This window comes from Phodopus roborovskii, unplaced genomic scaffold (genome assembly GCF_943737965.1).
Source record: "Phodopus roborovskii unplaced genomic scaffold, PHOROB, whole genome shotgun sequence".
NCBI classification, from domain to species: domain Eukaryota; kingdom Metazoa; phylum Chordata; class Mammalia; order Rodentia; family Cricetidae; genus Phodopus; species Phodopus roborovskii.
Genome location: NW_026126409.1, coordinates 14,870,310 through 14,886,955, shown reverse-complemented (window position 1 = coordinate 14,886,955; position 16,646 = coordinate 14,870,310). Strand labels below are relative to the sequence as shown.

At 40.7% G+C, this 16,646-nt stretch overlaps 1 protein-coding gene across 1 annotated transcript in view; it reads left to right on the top strand.

Annotated features, from left to right (window-relative positions):
• The window catches only part of Csmd1 (CUB and Sushi multiple domains 1), a 1,460,794-nt gene that overhangs the window by 1,193,749 nt on the left and 250,399 nt on the right, over window positions 1–16,646 (top strand). The window contains exons 19-21 of the mRNA XM_051182080.1: window positions 5,445–5,561; window positions 7,458–7,673; window positions 11,477–11,665. Coding sequence (XP_051038037.1) covers window positions 5,445–5,561; window positions 7,458–7,673; window positions 11,477–11,665 — 522 coding nt within the window. The remainder of the gene's footprint in view (window positions 1–5,444; window positions 5,562–7,457; window positions 7,674–11,476; window positions 11,666–16,646) is intronic.

The following is a 16,646-nucleotide window of genomic DNA, read 5'->3' as shown; positions in this document are numbered from 1 at the left end:
AGGGTGAGTAAGGACCATTGATTGTTGATGCTTGTTTGATTTAGGTTTATTGTTGGCAGTGGTATTGTGAATATATTTTTTCTGCTTTACCCTTCGTTTTTGGTGTAGTTGCATTATCTGTTGCCTACATTTTTGTGGGCGTAGTTGTCTTCCTTGGGTTGGAGTTTTCCTTCCAATACTTTCTGTAGGGCTGGATTTATAGATACGTATTGGGTAAATCTGGTTTTGTCATTAAATATATTGTTCTCTCCATCTATAGTGATTGAGAGTTTTGCTGGGTATAGTAGCCTGGGCTGGCATCCGTGGTCTTTTAATACTTGTAGAACATCTATCCAGGACCTTCTGGCCTTGAGGGTTTCCATGGAGAAGTCAGGTGTAATTTTGATAGGTCTGCCTTTATATGTTACCTGTCCTTTTTCCTTTGCTGCTCTTAATATTCTTTATTCTGTATGCTAGGTGTTTTGATTATTATATGTTGAGTGGTCGTTTTTCTTTGGTCCCATGTATTTGGGGTTCAGTATGCTTCTTGTACTTTCATGGGCATGTCCTTCTTCAGATTGGGAACATTTTCCTCTATGATTTTGTTGAATATGTTTTTGGCACCTTTGAGCTGGGATTCCTCACCTTCCTCTATGCCTATTATTCTTAGGTTTGGTCTTTTCACGGTGTCCCACATTTCCTGGATGTTTTTTGTTAAGGATTTGTTGGATTTATGATTTTCTTTGGTCGATGAATCTATTTCTTCTCGTTTATCTTCTGCGCCTGAGATTCTCTCTTCCATCTCTTGAATTCAGTTGGTTATGCTTGCAAATGTAGTTCCCGATTTTTGTCCCAGTTTTTCTATTTCCAGCATTCCTTCATTTTGTGTTGCCTTTATTTTCTCTATTTCAGTTTTCAAGTCTTGAACTGTTTCCTTCACCTGCTTAATTGTTTTTTCTTGCCTTTCTGTACTTTCTTTACTTTCCTTAAGGAATTTGTTCATTTCTTCCACTTTTTTGTTTGTTTTTTTCCTCCAATTTTTAAGGGATTTTCTCACATCTTATTTGTCGGCCTCTGTCATTTTTGTGAGGGTAATTTTTAAGTCGTTCCCTTCTGCTTCCTCTGCTTTGCTGTTGTGTTCCATTCTAGTTGGTGTAGATTCCCTAGATTCTGTTGGTGTCATGCTTTTCTTTCTGTTTTTAGGTGTTTTCTTGTATTGCCTTCTTCCCATAGCTTCTTCCAATAGGTGTTGGTGGGGTCTCCCCCTTTCTCTATGGTACATCCCCAGTGGGCTTATATGGGTCAGAGAGTCAATATCTGTAGCTCTGTGTGGTCCAAGCTCTATAGGAGGTCTCTCCTCAGACAGGGACCTAGGGATGAGGTCAAGGCTGAGGATCCAGTAGAACATGCCACTAGCCAATGGCTCCAGCCAATGGCTGGTAGAAGAGGACAAAGGCTGAGCTGAAACTTGGGAAGTTTCTGCAGGATAATCTGATCTCACTGGAAACTGGCACTCTCTAGCTAAGGCCTCTTTTTTTAGCAGAGGCCCTGCTTTGGGGTCAAGGATATTGCTTGTGGGAACCCAGAATTGACCTCCAGAGATAGGCAGATCTCTGGCAGGGGCCCGGGACTCCAGCAGAGGACTGGAGGTGGGGGGTCAGAGACCAAGCAGGTGGAAATTACGGGTGGTCCCACGTGGATAGGCAGGTCTCCTTTGTTCAGAGTTGCTCTGAGAAGTCTCTGAAGTAGGGTGGACTGTTGACTCCACCCTCTGTCCCAGTACTCAACCTGAGCAGCAGGACAGTGGGCAGGGTAGGGCAAAGGGTAGGGGCTGGCAGGCTCAAGGTGGGGATGGGTGGGGGTGTATCAGAGCTCCAAAGGTGCTCTCGATGGGGACAGGACACAGGAGCAGAGGGATCAGGGGCCAACCCAGGAAGTTGCGGGGGAAGTTTGTAGGGGAGAGGCCGCCCCAATGGGCTGGCGGAAGAGGACAAAGGCTGAGCTGAAACGTGGGAAGTTTCTGCAGGACAGTCGGATCTCACTGGAAACTGGGACTCTCCAGCTGAGGCCTCTTTCTTTAGCAGAGGCCCTGCTTTGGGGTCAAGGATCTTGCTGGCGGGAACTCAGAGTGGACCCACAGCGATAGGTGGACCTCTGGGAGGGAGGGCCCCTTTTCTTTAGTGCATTCTTGATATCCATGCTCTCTCAGGTATCACATGGGACCTCACAGCTCAGTTTCTTTAGGGACCTTTCTTCTAACTGCCTCTGACTACCCATGCCAGTGTTTCCAACTCTACTCATGTGTTGGTCTTTGCCCTGCTGTCCCTTCGTTTGGCTCCATTCATAGGCATCTTTCTTCTTCCAGAGTCTGTCATCAGGGTTCACACAGGTATGGTCCTCAGTGTGCCAACCTGTCTACGGGGTTGGTGCTTTTGCCCCTTGTCCTTATTGAGATCTCCTTCTGTGCTGAGTGCAGTGTCTACCATCAGGTTCTGAGCAACTCTTTATTGACAAAGTTGACTTGGAAGTTTATGTTTAGTGGTATGTCTTCCATGATGAAAGGTAGACCCAGTGGAACACTAAGATGGAGAAATCTGATGAGAAACCATTAAATTGTTGTAGAAATGATCTTCCAACATTTCAATTGGATTGGTTTTCGCATTACTATTCTTGTTTGGTTTATGTGTTGTGATGTATTAAATTCTTTTCAAATACTGACCAAAGAGCATAAATTATCCAATAACCATGTAGTTATTAATTGTGAGAATGATGTTCATGAAGCAATTTGTAATTTTTCTACTGAGAAGAAATTGTTCCAGAGATGAGTTAGAGAATTATGGTTCATCTAATTTAGTTTGAGGAAGGAAGTGTGCATGCAAGTTCAGGTTTATGAGCTTCTCCAAGACACCACAAAGATCTCTCAAAGGACAGGCTTTGGAGTGCCATTCTGCCAGTTGTTAATGTTTATTACATAGTACAGATAACCCTCCCCTGTGCCTGCTTCTGCAAGTGCACAGAAAGCCAGGGACTGTTAAATTTTCAGATATAGGTGGGAAACACAGAGACGTATGGGACTGATCTCTGTCTCAATGTCACAAAGCAGTGAATAGTTATATTATTCAAGACTCTACAGAGGAAGAGAGAGGGAAAGGGAGACAGAGAGAGATATGCACACACACAGAGACAGTATTTATTATGAATGCCTCATGCATTAAGGACAGTCATGAAGTCCCATCTACATGTAGTAACAGTAAGATGAAATTTATCACTTTGTCCATCTCCACCACAGAACAATGTAAAAGACCAAAGGCTGGTAGCTTCCCGGTGGTCACTGAGCTAGAAGATGGAGGGGATTATGTTTGAATTCTTAACAATTGTGATAAACTTCAGTGTTTGTCTCTCTGCCTGGCTCCTTTCCAGACCTTGTATCCCGTATCCCCTAAGCTCTCCCTTGTTGTTGCATGTGACTGCACCTTTTTTTCTTTGGCCAAAGGACCTCCCAGGGTTTGTGGATGGCATGTTGTCATTACTCTATCATCTCTCTATGAATACCTTTATGGTTTCTGCATGCTGGCTGTCATGAGGATTCCTACAGTCAATGTGGAGGTTGAGGGGATCTCTTTGATGCATGGCTTTCTTTCCAAACCCAGGATGACTGGATCGTGTGGATGTTAGTTGGCCTCTGTTATGCAGCACCGTCATGTTACTTTCCACGTATACTGAACTAGTTTACATTCCCAGCTCAGTGTCCTGGTTTTATTTCTGTTACTGTGAAAATTATCTTGACAGAAAGCAAATGACAGATGATGTGAGAAATGGATTGATCTCAGCTCACGGCTCCAGGGGACACTTGATCATAGCAGTGAAGTGGCAATGACAGTACTTACGCAGGCTGTCAAACCCACAGCTGAAAGCTGAGATAACTGAATGCATGCATGTTTGCTGCTCAGCTAGCTTTCCCTGTTCTCATTTATTTCAGAGCTCAGCCCATGAAGTGATGCCAGCCATATCTACAATGGATCTTTTCTATTCAGTTAACTCAGTTAATGAAAATTCCCTATACACATCCATAGGTTAACCCAATCTAGATGATCCATGTTGAGACTTTTTCCATTTGATTTTAGAGTACCTCAAGCTGACAGAACTAGTCATTACACACAGTGTATTAGTTTTCTTGCCACATCTTTGACAGTATTGAAAACCAATGGAAGCAGACAGTGGAATGCTCAGGTACAAAGTCTGTTGGGGATGTAGCATGGCAGAGGGATAGTTATGCTGTTCTACTGCAATATGGGGCGACTGTAGCTTATAAGAATCAATTAGCTATTTGAAAACAACCAACCTAGGGTAGTTTGAATGTTTCCAGGACTAGCAATGAATGTGTGAGTGGACAGGAATGGCAATGACTTCAACTTGATCATTAAGCCCTATACTCAAGTACAGATATTCCACAGCTGTCTATCAAGTATGGAAATTCCACATCCGTCTACAAATGTGTGTCACTGAAAAAGTCAATCAAGTGTCCAACCTTAAGAGTATTGTGTATGAATGTGGATATATGTTCATGGGCATGTGTTTAAATCTTAAAAAGCAGGCCAGATGAAAAAGAAGAAAGGTATTTCCATTTCTCTTTTAAAAATATGTCTTTCCTACAATTCATACATATGTTAAATATACTTTTATTTTTCTTGATTATACATGTATTTCAATAAACTCATACCTCAATTTTATTCTGTCCCATTCTTCTCTGTCTGCCTTCCACTTTTCCCTCTCAGACTTCATGTGCTCTCTCTGTTTTACAGTCATAATTTTACTTAATGCTGCCTGGATGTACATGGCTAGGGTCTGTTCACTGGCCTCTCAGGGACTGCATCCCTGAAGAAAATTGGCTCTCCTTCCATAGTAATTCATCTCTTATCAATATCTCCTCATTAAAGGGTGGGACTTTATGCCCATCCCCATGTATATTAGAATTTAGGCTGACTTGATCTTGTGAAGAGCATGTGCTTGCAATTATAGCTGCTATGACTTCATGTGTTCAATGATTTTGTCATGTCTGCCCAAAATCCTTAGAATCCTAAAAATATTATACTGCTGCCTATTATTACTTGCCTGTACAAGTTATTATAAGTAGCTTTGAGTTCCTTAAATCTTTGAATTTTTTTGAATATGACATATTGTGCTAGAAAGATTTTGAGTTCACCAAAGGACTGTTAAGTTCCACCCTAAAAGTGTCAATTACAGCTTAATGTGTCCCCAATTCACTTGAAGTATTTACTACTAAGTTCAGGTTTATGGCTGTGCTGTGATGTCGACACCTGCTTGTGAACTGGCATCTCACAACTGCAAGGCAAACTGACAACTAGGTTTCATTTTTATCCTGTTAGTGCTCGTTAAAAATTCACTGTCCATTAAAAGCATTCTATGGAGCCATTGTAGACTGTTTATGTTTTCTGTTGTTTCAGCCCTGTGTGGAGGCTATATCTATGGAAAGAGTGGGACTGTCCTTTCTCCAGGATTTCCGGACTTTTATCCAAACTCTCTGAACTGTACGTGGACCATCGAAGTCTCTCATGGCAAGGGTAAGACAAAGGGCAGGCCTTGGTACAAAGAACAATGCCACCTGGGGAGGCCAGGCTAGAGGAAATAGTAAGGGAAAAGCCAAGAGGATAAATGATGTGTGATGGTTTCCAAGCTCTCAGTGGTTATTTCTGATAAGACTGAAGAATAGAGCAGAGGTTGCTTTTGTTCTCCATTCAGTAACCTGGCTGTATATGTGAATATATAAACTTGGAAATTACATGTAATGAAAAAAAGTGAGGTTCAATTAAATAAAATGTGAATATTGATTCAATATTTAAAGAGGAGATCATTTGAACTTCTCTACGTCTGAGACACTTTCATGTTTCTGTTCTAATTTTGCATGGCATTGTTCTGATGATACACCCAGGCCTTAGACAGGGGGCAAATGCAAAAAGAGGTGTATGTGGGAAATATGGGATATATATATATATATATATATATATATATATATATATATTAGGTTTATCTAGGTATATTCTTATATCTATCTGTTATTTTAAAAGAGGCTTTTAATTAAAAAAAGAAAGAAAACAGTATTTATCATTTTGAAAAACAGACACAAATACAATAAGAATGAACACTTTACAATATATATGTGTACACACACACACACACACACACACACACACACACATCGTTTATGTCTTAAATTGTCATGGATTTTTTGTTTCTCCCTGGAATAGGCTTAGTTAAGTGGACTTAGCCTTTCAACTTATATTTGAACTCCACTTGATGTTTTATTGACGTATATGTTTTACAGTGCCCTTTTAGATAGGTCTTTCCCTCTTCCACAAGCACATGTTAAAAGACATGGAGAGAGGTGGTTCAGCAGATGCTACTCTTGCAAAGGACCTGAGTTCAAATCCAATCACCCACATCAGTCAACTCATAGCCTACAACACCAGTTCTAAGGAGATCAGATGCTATTGGCCTCTAAGGGCACCTGTACTCATGTCTATACAGAGACCCATGAATTCACATATAAATTAAAATAATAAATTTCTAAAGGAAGAAGAATGTGGCCCTGAAGTAAATTAAGACTAAACAGATTATGAGTAGCTAAGGTGTTTTAATTAGAAGAATAATCTAAATCTTTAAATGAATCCACTTATATATCATTTTATCTGCCTCAGTAGAAAAAAATATCAGAAATAGTGCATTATTAGCCTGGCTTCTATGAAGACAGAATGAGGCTTACAAAACTATGATTTCAGGATAATTTGCCCCCAGCAGTGCAAGTTTCAATATATATATATATTTGGGGAAAAGGAAGAGGGGGAGATTTTGAGTGTTTTGTTTCTCTGGGATGAATAATCCCCTGTTGCTGGGGACCATTAGTGAATTCAGGCAGACATCAATATACTTATTGTACTTACAAATCCACACCTGTATCTATAGAGTCCTATAAGCCTTTATCTATATGTATAGCCAAACTTACATCCCTCTCATCATAGATGCATAGATGGCCATCATCTGCACACACATGTGATGGCATCTACACCTGTATCCCTTCTTGTTCACATGAGCAACAGTACCATACCCATGCTGGTGTTCAGTTAGTTTCTCCATTTCCACCTGTATCCATGAGTGTATCAGTAGCTATATCTAGGTCCTCTATATCAACATCTGAGTACATATCTACACCAAAACCCATGGCAGCATCTGTCTGTAACTGATCCTATAACTACTTGAACATTTGTTTTTGTTTAACTCTTCTTCTTGATTTTAGAAATGCCTCTGTCTAATTTTTCTCTGGAAGTTCAAAGTTGGAGTCATACAAGATAATTTTAATATTGAACAATTTAAGATATTTTGATTTAAACCTTTGATATCTATAATTGTGCCCAGAAGAGATTCTTTTCAGTTAAATTGACTGTCCTGCCCTCATCTCTCAGGAGTGCAGATGAATTTCCATACCTTCCATCTCGAAAGTTCCCATGACTATTTGCTGATCACGGAGGATGGGAGTTTCTCGGAGCCAGTAGCCAGGCTCACCGGGTCAGTCTTGCCTCACACCATTAAGGCTGGCTTGTTTGGAAATTTCACTGCTCAACTTAGGTTCATCTCTGACTTCTCCATCTCCTATGAAGGATTCAACATCACATTTGCAGGTATGTTAGTTCTTTGTCTTTGTTTTGGTGTGTGTGTGTGTGTGTGTGTGTGTGTGTGTGTGTGTGTGTGTGTGTGCTGTGTCTCAGTTTCTCTGTTTTCTTTTCTCTCCCTCTCTTTCCTTCTCTCCCTCTTCCCTATCTATGCCCCCTCTCTTTTCTTAGCAAGTTACCAATCCACAGGATGTAGAAGCTGGGTGCTATGCTACCATGTCTGTCTAGCAACTGGTGCATTATTTGTGTTGCTTTTGACACAGGCAGTCATCTTAGATATGAGAAAAACACTGATCAAAATGAAGAACACTCACGTTCACCCTCTTCTTCTGTTATCTACACACCCGATTAACAAGGCGTGAGCTCCCACCACTCATGGGTATGAACAATTTCACAGGCTGGTGCTGACCTACTCAATACTCTGACCAAAACCCAATGCCATTCATCGAGAAGTGATTCAATTTTATAATATGGTCTGCCAGTACCTTAAATGTCTATGAATTTTTTGTGTAGAAGATCTTCTGAAGTCTAAATTTTGTAAGCATACTTAGTGGCACTTAGTGATTGTTGTAATATTTGATAATTCATCGTATATGCTGTACACAGTTTCATACTGGCTCCCACCAGCAGCTCTCTGCTCTCGTTTCTCACATGGGAGTGGCTCTGTATCTGATAACACGAAGCTTTGCTATCTAAAATGGGATGCCTCTCTAACAATACTTCTTAAGGGTATTTTTCTAATTCCAAAGAGCTTCAGTTATTTTAGTTTGACTTTGTTGATTTTCTTGCTATGTCTCAGCATAAAAAAAGGCTTCAAGTATTGGCTCAAATGCATGCTTTCTTAAACATTTACTGTAGTCATAATAATATCGATACTGGCCGCATCATCAATCACAGACTTCAGTCTCCTTATGCTGGGGCCTGAGTTCCTCTTCCACAGTTTCCTTAGAGGATTTCTCATGATTACCATGAGAATTTCTCTCCTCTCTATGTTCTGGCACCCTGATCTATAATGAGTTTAAATAGAATACTCTAGAGAAGGAGATGGCAGTGAGGCCTGTGGCTGCCTTCCATAGATGTTACCCAGGAGTCTATGCAATTTTCATTCATTTTTTTCCCATCTGTTTCTTAATTCTATTGTTCCCAGTTCACAGCTGACAGTAGGGTCTTTGGATTTCTGCCTCAGTCCATCTGTGCTTCTGTAACAGGACATGTAAAATACTGGGGAAGAACAGAGATTCTATTCTCAAATTCTGCTTGCTTGGAGGTCTCAGAGCTAGGTTCTGGCACCTAGCTTTGCTTCTCAGCTGAGTCACCACATGGCAGAAGGGAAGTGAGTAACCCAGCTGCCTTGCATTCTTGTCATACAATGCCCAAGTTTTAACCCTTTCAGGAAAGTAATGCCCAATACCCATCCAAGACATCACTTAAGGCCAGTTGTTCACACCAAAGCTACAAACTTCAGAAGTTAAAACTCAGCATATTTGCAGAGTCTTAACTTGTTTTAAAAGAACAGAAAGAGATTATTTTCAGAAAGTCTACAGCACATTTTTTCAGATAGAATGAAAATAATTTCAGAAGGAATTGTCTGCTGAGTTGTGACATTTTCATTGTAGTGTTTTCTAAAGAGTCTATGCATTGTCTGTGACAAGTTGGTGATGAGTATTTGTTGAGTCTAATAGATAACACATTCCATCTTTTCCCTCCCTGGAACATGGTAAACTAAGATAAACTTAATAAGTGCATTCCCAGAATATTGAGCTGAATTTGGGTTTTCTTTATGGATCTAAAGCAGATTTTTGTCCCAAACATAAAACAGAGCAAGCAACAGTGACAGCGTAAACCTCAGAGGTTAAGTAGTTGCTTGATGAAATGAAGGAGAGCTTATGCTGAGTGTTCTACAGTGATAGTTTAGAGAAATTCCTATAGTGTGATAATACAATGACAAATGGTTGGTCTGAAAGAAAAACAATAAGGAAGGCAGCAGTAAATTAGATTCCTTTAATTCCATTGACCATATTGATTATAAAATATAAGATAGGAGAATCAGAGAGTAGAAAGCAGAAAGTGGAGGCACCATTTGGAAGAAATGGCCCTATCCACAGTGAGGAGCTTCCTTCAGTCAATCATCTCTCTTCTCTCTTCTGTTTTTTTTTTTTTTTTTTTTTTTGTTACCTAGACAAAACTCAGAGTCACCTAGGAAAACAGAAGCTCCAGTTGAGCAATTGGTCAGATCATGGTGGCCTGTGGGCATGTCCTGCTTTCTAATTGCCATAGAAGGGGCTATCTGACTACAGGATCATCCTTGGGCAAATAGTCCTGGCTGTGTAAAAAGCCAGGCTTGGACAGCCAGAGAGCAGGCCAGTAAACAGTGTTTCTCCATGGGTTCTGCTTCTTTTTCTGCTTGAGTTCCTGCCCTAGTTTCCCTCAGTGATACACGCTGACCTAGAAGTGTAAACTGGAAAAAAAATCTCTTCCCCTAAGTTTGTTTTTGTCACATTGTCTTCTCATAGGGAAACTAGAACAGTTCCTTACACCATTACTCGTCTCCGGAGTCTAGGGACAGTTGTTTGCCCTGTGACCTGGTGCTGGCACGATCATACTGAACATGCGGCATTTCAGATTGATCAAACAGCAAGAAACTAAAGCATCAGTATCCACTCTCCTTCATCGTGTGTCTGACTCACCAGTTCCTAGTCTTTGTAGATAAACAGGGACCACTGGCAAACAGTGTTCAGCCTGCACACTTAGTGTGGTCCCAGTGAGCAGCTGAAAACAGGAGGTCTCACAAAAGATCCTCAGTGGTGCCAGCCTTCTGAAGGCATGCACCGCACATGAAGCCATATGGCAAGCAAGGCTGCTTTGTTTCAGACTTATTTTAGTACTCGCTTCTGATGTGCCTTATAGACATTTCTAGCTCACAAAGTATTTTCCATTGTATGTCAATAAAACATGGTTCATATGTTGAGAATAGCTTTGCTGCAGACATACCAACTTTATAGGTGACTTGCCCCTGATGAGCTGACCCCTAGTAGTACACTTAGCCCCACACTGCCTTCTGTCCTGTGCCTTCTTCATGGAAACTACATTTGAAGAAAGTGTGGAGCTTTCTGGTTTTAGGAGCTGTGAATATCAGAAAATCGACTTCACCCTCTCAAAGGTATAGGCGGAATGGTTCATTCTATTTTACCTTATCACATGTATATATTTGTATTGTAAACTACTGAGATTGATGCTAGAATCTATGGGACAAAGGGCAGGCATTCATGTGACAAAGGATAGAGGGTTGGGGGGGTGGAAGAGAGAGGAGAATAAGGGGAGATTTCATGCAGTGTTCTCTCTTTCCTAATCCATGGGAAATATTTTTTCCTGCTTCCCAGGCACCATCCCCTCACCTGTGTTGCAGGATATTTGATCATACTTTGTGAAAATGTGTCACTGTTTTCTTCTGATTGATTTAATAAAGAGTGGAATAGCCAACAGCTAGGCAGGAGAGGTTAGGTTAGGTGGGACTTCAGGGAAGGGACAAGAAGGAACTCTGGATTAAAATGTGGTGAAGGAGATTTTTGCCAGTGAGATGCAGAGCAAATTGGACATACGGAATGGAAAAGAGATAGATAGAGAATCATGTGACAAAACATAGATGAATAGAGACTGATTATGTTTTATATAACAGCTAGTTGGAAACAAGCATAAGATAAGGGCATGCTTTTGTGATTAATGACAAGTCTCATGTCATTATTTGGGGGCTAGTGGTACAAAGAAAGTCCAATGAGAAAGCTTGCTATCCACCCTGTCTTTTTTTGTTTCAGAATATGACCTGGAGCCCTGTGATGACCCTGGAGTCCCTGCCTTTAGCCGAAGAATTGGGTTCCAGTTTGGTGTGGGTGACACACTGGCTTTCACCTGCTTCCAGGGATACCGCTTAGAAGGTGCAACCAAGCTTACCTGCCTGGGTGGGGGACGCCGAGTGTGGAGTGCACCTCTGCCAAGGTGTGTGGGTAGGTGGCCACACGCTTTCATTTCATTCATCCATGGGCAGTGGGTCAGGAAACAGAAAGGGGGCTGGCCAGGAATGGAGAGGCTGGAACTGGAGGAGCCTGGGCTGTGGGGAGGTACCTCACTTTTGGAGCCTGATTTATCTCATCTATAAATTGTGTTTCTGTAAGTGGAAGATGGAGACCAGATCATGTGCCCAGGGTCTCTATGAAGGGAAGAACATAAGTGTAATAATAATAATAATAATAATAATAATAATAATAATAATAATAATCTTAGTAAACAGGGAAAAGGGAAATACAGGAAGACAAGCTCTACTGTTGCTGAGATCCATATACCCCATGATGGCAAATGGCATCTCAGAACAGTGCCTGTGTTGTCCCTTGGAGTCCTTGATTGTGTGTTCGTTCTGCATCCCAGCAAAGAATCACCACCAGTGTTTGAGATGAGAGTTTCCTTTAGAATGTCATCTTTTAGAAGGCCAGTGTCTATTCTGCTATGCAGTGTGGTATAAGCCTTTGTTTGGGTTATTTGCAAGGAGGTTCTCAGGCCAGGCTGACATCAGCACAGTAGTCCAGAGCAGTGATACTGTATTCCTGTTGGGCATTGACTGGAAGAGTAGAGACACCATTGCCAGTTTGTCTTCAGCCCAAGACTTCTGTGACACCTGAAGACCTGGTCCTTATTCCTGAGACACAGTCTGGCACCTATCTCTCAACCACAACACTCAGCAGAGTTATACTCAGGATCAGTTCTTTAAATAGCCAGACATCCCAACAAAGAAAAATAAATGTAAGAAATTAGCTATGTTTTCCTCCAAGACTTCCAGGTTCACAGAAGTGGATCATAGGGTCATTTCAAACACTTAGGTCACAAAACAGTAGCAAATGTGGAATCGCTGAGAGAAATTGAATGAGGAGATCATGCCAGATAGATGGCAGAATATAGCCACTTTTCTCCATAGTGCTGAGTGTCTTCTCGGCACAACTTAGGGATGCTATTAACAGTCAGTGCTGGTCTTCGGCTTCTCATGAACCAAAGAGGCGAGGTTCAACCATAGAGAAAGCTGTCAACATCAAAAGTGTTTTTCCTCTTCTTCCTGTCTTCTCCACTTTCATCCCATGTTGAAACCCCCACTCACATTTCAAAGACTCTCTGGAAATTGTTCTGTTGATGGTCTGAGATCTCCCAGAGTTCCCTGGGATGAATTCTCCATGCTTAAATATTTTTAACAGTTACAGGTTGAGTTTTGGGGAAAACCCACCTAATAAAATCAATTAGCCTAGAGATTGTGACAGTCAGCTGTTATGCTGTTTTACTTCCATTCATTATTACAACCCTGTTTTTTCATGGTCATCAGCATTTTAGGCTGTCTTAAATGTAAGATAATTTACTGGGCTCTGCCTGGAGGGTGCTGTGAGCTTTGCCTATGCTCATGTATTTAGTTAGTGGCATGTCCATGAAATAAGCAGGGTATTGCTGGATCTAAAAGGTAAGACAACTGAGGCAGAATCTCATCAGGAAATCCCATAGCTTACAGATTGCCAAGCAGCAGATGCCATTGGCTCTTACCAACCCATATTCCTGGGAGAAGAGCCTGCAGAGGCCTTGCAATGGCCTCTGCTCTACTCAGCAGTTTGCACTTTGCCTGCTACTTCCTGCATTTCTTTCTAGCACAACAGGTTGCAAGACACCTCAGATAAAGGGTCACAAACTATACTGAGTCCAACAGGTGTGAGGCACAGCTGGCAGCACCTCTGTGTCTGCAGTTGCCCACATGCATTGGCTTCTGGTTCCTATGATTCCATGGGCTATGTAGCTCAGGGTCAGCTCTGCCTCTGGGAACTCTACAATCTCTGCCATGAAGATCCTGGGTTCCCACTGACCACCCCTAGGACTTTGGTTCTTAAAGGAATCATCCACTCTGGGAAATGCACACACTCACCACTCTTTAGAAACCTGCTAAGTCATTTCCCATTTTACTCAAAAGGAACCTTCCCCCAGTGATGGCCATGCTAGACTCGCCCAAACTTGCATTGCTTTCATTCAGTATGCCTTTACCAGAACCAAGAAAGGCTTTTGGTAGACTGAGCTGTCCTCTGCATTCCAATGGAGGCTGTCAAATTGGCTCCTCCTGTGGTTTTTAAATCACGTCCTCATTACCTCTGAAGCCCCCCCACTCTCTCTCTCTCTCTCTCTCTCTCTCTCTCTCTCTCTCTCTCTCACACACACACACACACACACACAGATACACACACACACACACACACACACACACACAATTCACTTTCAGGTCCTCTTTAGCTGCTGCCATGAGTCAGGAATCTTCTTGGATTAATTATCACCCCTTGGACCTATAGTTCCTTCTCTGGACACTTAGATGGATAGAACAGACCTTCTTAAACCCTTCCTGGTCCTAGGACCTTTGATTCAAGAACACCCTCTCTTCCTTTCATTAAAGTTATGAAAATACAACTGATTTCTACTTGGCCAAGAATTATAATCCATCTTAGTGATTGCAAGTTGAATATCTCTAGGAATATGTGTTGCACAGGATATGGTGAAGGCATATTTAAAATGAATGAACTTGAGATGTATATTCTAGTAAAACAACATAAAGGACAATGGGTCCTTTATAAGAATAAAAAAAAAAAAAAAAAAAAAAAAAAAAAAAACAGTCTCCAGTGTCCAGTGGTTGCAAATACTTTAGAAAGACATAATCAGGCAAAGTATTCTGCCTGGATTTTGACTCACTGCATTTCTTCTAACTCTAAATTTAGTGTTAAATGATTTGAAATTCTATTTAGATACCATTGTCTTCTCCCTAACCCTTTAGTTCCTTTAAATTTAATTGTTTGATTACAGATTTTAAAAGGATTGTCTTGATTATTTTTATTTATTTGTGTCTATATGTATATGAACATATATGTTCATGTGTCTTTGGAGGCCAGAAGAAGGTGACAGCTTCCCTGAAACTGAAATTAATTGCAGTTTTGATCCACTCAATGTGGTGTTGGGAACCCTCCAAGAGTGGCAGGTATTCTTAACTACTGAGCTGTCTTTCCAGCCACATCACTTAAAATTTTATAGGGAAAGTCATAGCTAAAAAATGTCAAAGCTAACTTTAAAAAAAAAAAAAAAGGTCTATTCTTAGTGGTTTATCCAATGGCAGTATTAATAGGGAAATGGGCTTAGTATAACATTGATTAAATAGTTCTGTTTTATGCCATTCTCAGATATCTTGAATTGATATAGAACTTACATTTCAATGATGAGTGATTCCTCTGTTCTGGGCACAAGTAAGCAACTTATTGGATGTCACAATAAGCTTGCTTTGAGTAATGTGGAAGTAGATATTGTTGCTTCTGTTTTATGTCCTCTGTTCTCTTCTGGTCTCCATTCTTCTGCTCCAAAGCATGTGTCAATGTAAATAAAAGTAAATTAGTCATCTTGTCCATTTCACAAAAGTCTCAGAGGTCCCACCATTATTTTCACAAAATCATAATAGTTGCAGGCACATTTATCTTCTCCCAGTGGTTACATCCCCAAACGTCTGTGACCTCATGGCCTCAATGTTATGAAAGTCTCTGAGGAGGCTTAAGCCTGCCTCCAGTTTAAGCATCACACAGGCATATTGCAAGGTTATATTTCATATAACCAAATAAGGAGGAATCAGCATCACCAACAAAAACCTTCCTATGATTTAATATCCATTAATCCATATAGATTGTAGGCAGCTAGTGCTTGGGCTTCAGCTTTCTAGCCTGCATCTGAGCAGTGTGCATCTGTGGGTTCTCTGGCTTGATGTTGTAGGTCATACGCTGTAGCCATTCTCAGAGTAGGAGGACACAGGTAGACACCACTGCATAGAAGAATGAGTTCCAGAGTCAAACGATTCCCCTCTTACCACAGCTAATTTTATTTTAATTAGTTTAATTCCAAAACTCTCAAAAAGAATTCATTTTTTTTCATTACTGTTTCATTAAGTTCTCTGTAAAGTAGTGATTTTTTACCAAGGAATATGATATCCCAGCACTTTAGAGCAATATTAAATGAACTATTGAAAGAAATTTCAAAGACTTAAAATGGAAAACTATTAATTGTTCTGATGATGAAGGGTCATGGTAGATCCCTTGAACAAAGTTCAAAGAATTTTTAACATTTGGATCAGTTAACTTTGCAATTTTCTGAGCACCTGATTTTTGTTGTTGTTGTTTTATTGTTTATCTTTCATCTAGTTTGTCTATTATTATCATGGAAAGAGAAAAATAATTAGTTTTCAATTATATTGACAGATATGCAGTTGAAAGTGTCAATATAACAAGAAACCACATTTTGAATTTAATTGTTACAAAAGATCTCATGGGCTGTCTGTGATTCATTTCAATAAGCTTAATTCTCCAGTGTACTGTTTGGATAGTTGATGTAAATAACCCATGTGAATGGCAGAGATATTTGTCTTTTCCATGTTCCTGGTGCATTCTGGGTAGACCCCACAGGTTGGGGAAGTAGGTTCAGGCTAAGTCTATTCAGTGGATGCAAGAAGCAAGAAGTGAACCTGTAGTTCACAAATACTCAGAAGGGTGGGGCTAGGCAGAGAGGGAGGGAGGGTAAAAAAGTCCTCTACAGAAAGTAGATTGGAGCACTTGCTTATTAAATGTGAGAGCCTTGTTTTCTGTGGTGATTTTCCTCTTGGGATGAAGCACCAGGGCTCAGGGGACATCTCTGGCTCTTGGGCATATTTCCATTTTTATTTGTTCTGTCCATTTTTGCAGACTGATAAGGGCTTAATTTTCAAACAGGCTGCCTGAAGCAGGACACGATCTAACCTTACCATGATGGATTGCATCCACCTAAGATTGTTACCATTCAGACTATAAAAATTCTCTACCTGGCAAGTTCATCATGGGGGAGAAAAGCAAAAACAAGCAGAACAAGCAAACACAATTCTCTTTAAAACCTGATGGTGTGAAGGGTGTGGAG